The sequence below is a fragment of the Meriones unguiculatus genome, chromosome 19 (genome assembly GCF_030254825.1).
Source record: "Meriones unguiculatus strain TT.TT164.6M chromosome 19, Bangor_MerUng_6.1, whole genome shotgun sequence".
In the NCBI taxonomy this organism is placed as follows: domain Eukaryota; kingdom Metazoa; phylum Chordata; class Mammalia; order Rodentia; family Muridae; genus Meriones; species Meriones unguiculatus.
Genome location: NC_083366.1, coordinates 28,018,867 through 28,028,241, shown reverse-complemented (window position 1 = coordinate 28,028,241; position 9,375 = coordinate 28,018,867). Strand labels below are relative to the sequence as shown.

The 9,375-nt window shown below is 44.4% G+C and overlaps 1 protein-coding gene and 1 non-coding gene across 2 annotated transcripts; one reads left to right on the top strand and one right to left on the bottom strand.

The window, feature by feature from the left end:
* Positions 1-2,414: 2,414 nt before the first annotated feature.
* LOC110559488 (isopentenyl-diphosphate delta-isomerase 2-like) lies at positions 2,415-4,903 on the bottom strand. Its single transcript, XM_021654932.1, has 4 exons — positions 4,762-4,903; positions 3,873-3,965; positions 3,482-3,612; positions 2,415-2,732 (listed from the first exon to the last, which is right to left on the bottom strand). The coding sequence occupies exons 1-4, from the start codon at positions 4,901-4,903 to the stop codon at positions 2,415-2,417; spliced, it is 684 nt and encodes a 227-aa protein (XP_021510607.1).
* Positions 4,904-6,142: 1,239 nt separating this feature from the next.
* Positions 6,143-6,275, top strand: LOC132649370 (small nucleolar RNA SNORA17). The gene has a single exon (XR_009587814.1). It is a non-coding gene; the product is annotated as a small nucleolar RNA SNORA17 (small nucleolar RNA).
* The last annotated feature ends 3,100 nt before the right edge of the window (positions 6,276-9,375 follow it).

Below are 9,375 nucleotides of genomic sequence, written 5' to 3'. Positions count from 1 at the left end.
GAACACACATGGCCATGGAAACCTCATGCCTTGCTGCTTATCCTGCTCGGTACTTAGGTGGTCCTTCCTTGCTTGAGGAAAATCACTATGTTTTGAAAAGCTATCTCCCCCATTTAAAAAAAAAATTTCTTGGTGAAGATAACAGTTGTCTTGTTTGCAAGAATGATAATTTAATTTCATGTTTATTTTATTCCTGGGATTCAGTACATAAAAAGAAAAATGCTTATAACCCAGAAAATGTCCTTTTTTTTTTATTTTTTTTTTATTTAGGCTATTCTGTTCACTAGACCTAGATTTGTTCTCTATTACTAAGGTGCCTGATCCTGTCACTAATACAGTGATCTGAAGTAGGGTGTATCTCCATCAAGGTGAAATCATTGTTCACATTGGGGCGGGTGTGGTGGCTATTCTTGGTTGTCAGCTTGACTGCATCTGGAATTAATTAAAACCCCAAAATGGTGAGCACAGCTGTTAGAGATTTTTGCTTAATTTGAAGTGGGAAGATCCACTGCAAATCCAGGTCTTTGAGGTGGGAAAACACATCTTTAATCCAGATCATTTGAGGTGGGAAGACATACCTCTCAAAAGCCTACATAAGGACATGGAAGAAGGAAGCTTTTGCTCTTGGCCTACTCAGTCTCACCTCAGTAGCAAGTCCATTTCTTCACTGGCATTAGAGCCCACTTCTTTAGGATTCCATCATATACCAAAGACTAGCTAAGACGTCTATCCTCATGGACTGAAGAATTACTGGATTCTTGGACTTTCTGTACATAGGTAGCCACTGTTGGGTTAGCTGGACCACAGTCCATAATTCATTCTAATAATGACCCTTTATTTTACATATAGAGAAACTCATTTACATTCTTAACTCTAGGGGACCCTTTCTAACAAGGTGGGAAACATGACTACCATGGGCTTGGCGCATGCAGACATCTTTTGCACATAAGGATGGAATATGTGAGATGGTTGATCTCAGCACTGCAGGGATGCTATTTGGGGGAAAACATTTGTAACCAGCCTTAGGAGGACAAAGATGATAGGCTAGGAAGGACTCCTAGATTCATCCTGGGAATTCTAGCGGGGAAAAAAAATCTGCTGACTCTAAACTTTGAAACAGGACAGGGGAAATGACAGAAAAGACATCTTGGGGTTCTAATGTCAGAATCCATTCACTTCATGTCAGTTCTGGTCAACTCTGAATTCATTATAGGAATGATGAGCCATAATCAAGGAAGAATTAGGGAACTTCTACCTGGTGTTTTTAATTTTCAAGAATATTGCCTAAGCTGGGTGTAGTGACACATGCCTTTAATCCTGGGAGGCAGAGGTAGAACTTTGAGTTTGGTTCTGGTGAGTTCCAGGAGAGCCAGAGCTACATAGTAAGACCTTGTCTTGGGGAAAAAGAAAGAAAATAAAAGCACTTAATACAAATACAGATAGCAAAGAGTTTGAGAAGCAATGAAACAGAAGTGTGTTTTTTTTTTTTTTTCAATTAGACAAAAAATGAAAAAAAACTCAGGTAAATTGATCTTTTCTAAATTTTTTGATGACTGGATCTTTTAATATGTTTCACAAAATGAAGGTGAATTTTAGTCATTGTTGGTAAGCAAATTCACAATAAAGATTGGCTATACACACTGATATATACTAATGAACATTAAGCTGTTTGATTCTTGTCATTGATGTGTGCAAGATAGGCTTTTCATGTGTTCTGCACTGGAGTCAGGAGGTGAAAGTACAACAGAAGTAACTGATTATGCTCATTAGCTCCACAAACAGTCCCTGTGGAATCAGTAAACCCAAGCAAAACTAAAAATGCTCTTTGTTCCCCATATATAACCCCCATGCACCTTATGCCTGTAAGCACTAGGCAAGGAGGGGGCCTGCAGAGCACTGAACAGGTGAGCATATGGCAGACAGGAAGTGAGAGAACTCAAGAGGACAGTGATGCCACCAGGGGAGGTTTGAGGAGAAAAGTGATTATTTTCCATAGATGATAGTAGGAGATAGAGAGAAAGGAAGCAATTAGATAAAAAGAAGAGCTTGAAATTTAGTTTAGCACAAGTAATTAAAGGACATGAGAGATCAAGGTGGTGTCATGCATGCCAATGTAAACATAGGTTAGTGATGAACACTGTAGATAATGAAAATTTTATGTGTATGTGTTATTTACAAATGAATATGAGTATGTGTACCACATCTGTATGTATACCACATAGTGCATGCCAGGTTCATGCAAAGGTTGAAAGAGCGTGTAAGATTCCCCTGGAAGCAGAGGTGAGAATACTTGTGAGCCAACATGTGAGTGCTGGGAATGGAGCCCTGAACTTCTGCAAGAGCAGCAAGTGCCTTTAAGGGCTAAGTTGTCTCTTGACCCCAACCCCTGGTTGAGCATTTCTTTTCCATAGTCCTCACAGTCCATATATCTTGTCGGGCTCCATGAATGGAGACACATCCTCTAAATAAGGCCACCAAGAGAACAGGAAGCCTTCTGCGATGGTCCTGAACCATGGGGTGATCTTCTCTTCTCCACGGGCCCCCCTCTCCAGTAGGTCCTGCAGGTCCTCCTGGCTCATGTAGCAGTAGCTTTTCACTTCCCTGGGATCTGGGTTCAGAGTGAGGTCTTTCCTCACCAACAGAAGATAGCCAACTTCATGCTCTCCCCAGATGTCATCAGAAGGACTCTTGTGGTAGTTTCGGCTCATAAAAATTATGTCCTTTATAAAAATCTGTGTCAAAGTTGATCGAGTATTAAGTCAGTAATAGAGAAACTGAACATTTAGATAGAAAGCAGTTCATTCCTTTCCATGGAGTGCCACACAAGGACTTAAGCTTTAATTAGATGTTAGGTAGATCACAGTGAAAAGGGCATAGTTTCTGCCTGCGAGGGTTGCATTTTTCATTCACAATGGAGACCATGTGTATACAGAACATGAAGCTAAACACTGTTCTGAGCATTAGGACATGGAGGAATATGAAAGATTGCTTTTGAGATTGGAAATGTAAACCCTTGGAGGGTTGGGTGGTGGCAGCACAGGCCTTTTACTGCCAGCACTCTGAAGGCAGAAGTAGGCAGGTCTTTGTGAGTTCAGGGTCAGCCTAGTCTGTAAAGTGAATTCCAAGACAGCCAGGGTTACACAAAGAAACCCAGTTTTGGAAAAAAAACTGAAAAATAAAAATAAAACAGTAAAGAAAGAAAAACAAAACAAAAACAAAAAAACTAAAAAAACAAAAAAAAAAAAACTACACTTGAGTGCCAGGACTCGACTTGTTTCATACTTCTCCCCTGAACCAGGCTTGGACACTTCCACAGGAAACCTGTTTCCTACAGACAGCACAAGCCATGTTAGCCCAGCAGCCACCATCCAAGTCAGCATGGATGACACTGACAGCACTATCATGGGACACAATACCTACTAAAGAGATCCCTGAGCACATGAAAGAGCACACTGAGCGCCATATTGCAGTGAGTGGGTACCTGCTCCTGGGAAATGCCCAGCTCAGCCTGAAGACATCTCAGAGCGGCCTTCCTCACTCCCACAGCGTCCTTCTCTTCCAGCTCCTCAGGCGTGTATAAAGGGTGACTAGAACAGGAGTCTGTAAAATGTCCTGGGAAAATACCCAACACCATGCTGCTTTAGTGAGAGTGCCCTTTCACTCCAGAGGGGCAGTTTCCTTCCTGGGCACAGTTAGTGCATAAAGTAGGTGCAACAAGGACTTGCCACACAAATATTTGAAGATGAAATTCCATACCTTGAGCCAGTTGCAAAAAGGATGTAATTTGTTGTCTTTGTAGCTACAGTTGGGGTGAGACTGATGAACGCAGACACGCACAGACAACAGGAGGCAGAGAGAGCTGTGAGACTTACCTAGAAAAGTGTACTTAGCATCTGCTCTCTGCTGGACCAAGAGCTGGTTTTTTCTGTTGAAGAGGACAACACTGAAGGCTCTGTGTAACAGGCCTGCAAGGGGAGTGGGCATGAGTTAGGGTCACACTGACGTCAGTACAGAGTCTCCATGCTCATCTCCTTCTTTTCCTTTCATTCTCCTCCAGCTCAGGATGGTTTTGGCACTAAGAGTAGCTGCTGGTCCTTGCTGGGACAGAATCCACCCCAGTCACTTAACGTTTGTTGACTCAGTATTCTTTGACCCACAGTAAACACTGCAGGTGAGCACAGCAGTTTTCCTCAACTTGTAAACATAAAATCTAGAGAGCCAAGAAGCAAAGCCGGCCATGCTGGTAGCACAATTCTATGTTTTAGACCCTACTGTGTGAATCTAAAGCTGTGGTCTAGAAACAGTGGCTGGCTACTTTTCTGCAGGCATATGGATGACCCAGGGGCACAGAGTGAGTGCTTATGCCCTGGAAGTTGTGACACAGGAGGCACCGAGGAGGCTCACAACAAAGGGTCGCCCCTACCAATCCCCTTTTCTGGAGACAAGGTACCAGCATATAGAGACTTGTAGCTGAATTCACAGAGATACACTTGTCTGTGCCTCAGTACTGGGACTAAAGGTGTGCACCACCACACCCAGACTGGGTACAATTCTTGACTTTCACAGTCCATTTCATGGTAGCAGTCATAGTCTGTGTTACACTATCTACTGATGTCAATGTCACTCTATGAAGGCAGCAAGAGCAGCAGCAGCAGTAGCAGCAGCAGCAGCACACTTGACACCTGCCTCCCCACTCTGCCTGGTTCACAGTGAGTGTTGGCACCAGGTCTGGATGCACATGGCATCGTCCTTCCAGCTCACCCTTCTCAATGTTTTCCATCAGATGGCAGTTCTTCTTAGTTTCAGCTCCAATGACCTGATCCTGCTTGTCAATGACAATGCACTTCTCCTCCAGACGCTTTTTCTGGAGGTCATCAAGGTGAGTTTTGCTTGCCTGGAACATACCTGTGAACACAAATGGACTCTTTTCTGTAAACAGAAAGATGAAGGGAACTGAGATAGGTAAGCCCCTCTAATATCAGTGACAGAAGTTGCACAGAAATTGAGGTGCAGTGGTTATGTGGAGAGGATGGCCCTTTTAATGACCAGACAGGGAGCTGCACTGGCCACTTAATGCATGCTCAAAGTCAGGAGTTTTATTCCTCAATGGTTTTTAAATCCCTGTGTGGAGAGAACAGTCTCCTGAATTGAAGCCGACTATGGGCCAGGGACAGTCTCTTGGAAGGACACTAGCAATGAACCTCCCCTCTGTTATCCAGCCATCATTATCATTAAGGTCTTCTTTTAATTTGTGATTTTTTTTCATTTGATACTTGCCTTGTTTGCAAAGGAAATCAAGGATTACGTAGAATTGGAGAACTCAAAGCACCAGGGCTGGGGATATAGAGCTTGGTAGAGCACTCATTTAATATGACCAAGGCCCCGGGACCAATCTATTTCACCAATCTTCTGTGAAACAGAGAGAGAAATAATGTAACAAGCCCTAATGCGACTCATCTCCTAACAGAAGGTGACTATGCTAAGGAAGCCAGGAGAGAAGACTGCTTGGGTTAGGGAGATACTGATAGCAAAGCTCTGAAATACCAGCTACACAGTTAAGCACAGACAGAGATCTATGGTCTCACCTCCTCTGAAGATGAGTCCTGTGTAGCTCTGAAATCTGGAAGTGGATGGAGATGGGCTACCTCACCTGCAGCTGTCCTGTATATGTGCTTACACAAGTGGGTGTTCTGTTGGAAGAGCTTTTCAAATTTGGCTCTGTGACAAAACAGTCCACAGCCTTATCTCCTGTCACTGGAGACTGAGGGAGGGTATGGTATGCTTGCCTCATGCATCAGCATACAATGAACATAATGACAGTTGTTAGCTGGGCGTGATGGTGTAGAATAGATATTTCAGCCTACAACACTCAGATCATACTCCATCAGGTAGGAAAGTCAGAGCAGGAGATGCAGACAGGAACCTGAAGACAGGAACTGAAGAACAGGTCATGGAAGAGTGCTGCTCACAGGCCTTTCTTCATGCCTTACTTAGACTGCTTTCTTATGTAACCCAGCATAACCCATCCCAGGTTAGCACCATGCACAGTGGGCTGAATCATTATCATCAATCATTAATCAAGAAAATGTCTGACAGACCTGCCTACAAGCCAATCTTATGGAGGCATTCTCTCAAATTAGATTCTCTCCTTAAACAATTACTCTTAAAAGTGGCTGCTGTGTCACATGTGCCTCAGTAGGTGGCAGAGAAGATAAAGGCCATGTCTGTGCTCAGTTTTCTGACCTCAGAACATCGGATGATTGTAGCCTACCATTCCCAGGAAAAAGCAAGCCTGTGATGACCACCAGTGCAGCACCAGGCAGATCCAGATGGGTTGAAGATGAAGATGGGTTCTTGCTCTGCGATGAAGAGCAAGCTGGAGACTAGAAGAACCCTGCTTGGGACCAAGGACCGTGGGCAGAAATGAGCCTGAGATATGCACAAGTGGCCATTTGGGCGTGCTGAGTGAGGTGAGGGAATTAGATAGGGGGCCTGGACAGGGGATTAGTCTGAGATAATCACCAGTCTGCCACTGCACAGGCTTGGAGGGGCAGACCATGCCCGAGATGACCCCTGTCCAGAGCTATCATGCACAAGCCAGCATAGCAATCCTGAGAACATTCCTGAGATGACCCCAGAAACTCAGAGACCTTGAGTGGTACCAAGGAGAGCAAATTATTGGTGGAGAAATGGAAGAAATGGAAGAAAAAGAGAAACAGAAGGATGGGGACATAATGAAGAGAGGCAGAGCTGGAAACTCAAGGAAAGGGAGGAACAATCTGATGTGAGTAGATGGTGATGTCACCTGGGACCATGATGGGGTCCTGGCCTGTATTGCCATGGGGGACACATCTGGGTCCATAGCTCTGAAGACAGGGTTTCTTTGTATAATAGTTCCAGCTGTCCTGAAACTCACCTTATAGAGTACACACAAAGAATTAAAAAAAAAGAGAGAGAGATACAGAATAGCTCCAGGTAGTGATTTAGTAATAGCCAATAATAGCCAATGTTAGCCAGTGGTGTGGTGTACACCTTTAATTCTAGCTCTTGGGATGTAGAGGCAGCAGGTAGATCTCTGTGCATTCAAAGCCAGTCTGGTCTACACTGTGGGTAGACAGAGCTATAGAGTGAGACCCTGCCTTGAAAGAACAAGCCAAAAAGCAAGTAAGCAAACAAACAAGAAATGAATAATTTTGAAAAATCAGCTAGTGTGTACTGGGGCTTGTATTTGGCATTGTTAATGTAGTCACTTCTTGCTCAACCTAAAGAGGCAGGGGCAGTATACAGAAGAGAAAATAAAGACCCAAAGTCAAACAAACAAAACACTGAGAGCAGGGATTCAAGCCCATTTTGCCCTACTGAGCTTCTGAGGTGTGGTCTTATTTAGGACTGTAATTAGGACAGCTGAGTCCACATCATTGTTGAGACAGAGGCACAACAGTGACCTCTTTTCTTACATTACTTTCTCAATATTTTGATCATGAAAGACAGTGGAATCAGGAATAATGAAGAGTGAATTGCTTCATCCTCATTAGGAGGGGTTCAGTATCACTCAGCACAATGTCATTTTCTCATGACAAGAAGTCATGGGTGGAACTGTGCCTCCATTCACCTACCTCACGCTGGTCCTTATCTCCTTGGTTCAACTTAGAAATGTCTTGAAGGACCTCTGAGATGTGGGGTGTAAGCAGGCCTGTCTTAGCTATTCCTTCTGGGTAAATTGTTATCTGGGCTCTCTTGGTGGATGGATATTTGACAGTGTGAGAACCTCTTCTTCTATTTCCACTTCCAGGTAACTGGGAGGGATCTGAAGCAGGAGAAATGTCAGAATGATGAATTCTCTCCACAAACTCTTTGGAGTCTTGGACCTGCATGTTAGTCCAAGACCTGGAAGCAGAAAATAGTACCTTTGTCTCCCAGATTTGTCTAATAATGGTCTTTGCATCAGGGCTTTCCTCTGTGAGGTGGTCTCCTGACCCTTCCTCTGAAAACGCTAATGGAAACTGCATTAGTTAGCATAGGGTGAGGAGCTTACAAATTCAAGGAACATATGGGTAAAGCACTGCATGAAGCCTGTGTAGATGATGGTGACCCTCAGGATGCTGTGATGTACAGATGAGAAGCTGCTGTCAGGTTGCACAGGGCAGGTGCTGTCATTACAGGACTGAACCAGCTTCAGGACTTCAGTGACAACCGCAGGTAGACATGAAATGGATGTTTAGAATAAACAGTGTAATGTGAGAGGCGGCCGCTGCCATGTTCAAATCCTCACGTCATTGTGTAGGAAAGCCTCTGCTTAGCCTGGAAAGGGCCTGTGCTCTGTAGCAAGACTGTGCTTTAGACAGGTATGTCATAAAACTAACTCATCCCCTCTTTGCTCAGTGCTGTCAGTGTTAGTGGAAAGACAGCGCTAGCTGGGTGGAGTGCTCTTGCCTTCCTGTGTGTGGCTCAGATAAAATGGGCACAGAAGTCTGTCTGCAATAACAGAACTGTTCTGTTCCATGCTGAGGCTAGTGCAGTTACTGCACGTAGATTCCTTGTAGTTGTCATTTGATGGCAGGAGTGCTCAAGACAGGCAGTGAAGCTCATGCCTCACCCACCCAGACCTGACAGGCTGCCCCACTCCTAGCATATGTCAGGCCACAGCACTTGAACCAAGGCTTGCTAGGAGAGACGACTGGAGACACAGGGTTGCCACTGAGATGATGCCTGTTGCTTCGTGCTTGCTGTGGCTTTCCTGGATCTGGAGGTCATGTGAGCCCATGTGAAAATGCAGTGAGTGTTTTGGTTCTGAGTGGGGCTGGTGAATGGTGTGCAGGTCTGTGTTTATGACCATTTGTTAGATTTTGCATAGAGCATAGAAACTCAATTACATTAAAAATAAACTCTGATTCAAGGCAGAGAAAGCGTATGTGTGAACACTATCAGTAAGGATTCCATGTTTAGCTGGCTGTGAGAGCCGAGTGTGATACAGCCACAGTTCCATCTGGAACAGTTGCTGAAACCTTTTAAGGTATGATTTGGTGTGTGTATGTGTGTGTGTTTTCACCTGTGTTCATTTCCACATGTAGCTGTTCATGGATACATAGTCAACACTGGGATTTTGGCCTTCCCCTTGGTTTTTGAGTCTCCCACCAATTCTGGAGCTCACCACTTCACCTAGAATGCTTTCTGAGTCTCTTAAGAGTAGGGCTCCCTACTGTGCACCACTGCACCTGATATTTTGTGTGGGTGTTGGGACAAGAACGTAGGTCTTCACTCATTTCTGAGAAGTGTGTTTGTTGGAAGGAAGGCTCCTCCCCCCTCCCCCCAGAATGCCCTCGTTCATTTCTCAGTATCAATGTGCACCATGACTGGTCATCAGTCACTCTCACG

Excerpts from the sequence above, each read along its gene's own strand:
- LOC110559488 (XM_021654932.1), bottom strand. The coding sequence starts at position 4,903 with ATGTTCCAGGCAAGCAAAACTCACCTTGATGACCTCCAGAAAAAGCGT. Across the intron at positions 3,966-4,761 it reads GATGGAAAACATTGAGAAGG|GCCTGTTACACAGAGCCTTC; the intron begins GTGAGCTGGAAG and ends CTCCCCTTGCAG. Across the intron at positions 2,733-3,481 it reads TGGGCATTTCCCAGGAGCAG|ATTTTTATAAAGGACATAAT; the intron begins GTACCCACTCAC and ends ACTTTGACACAG.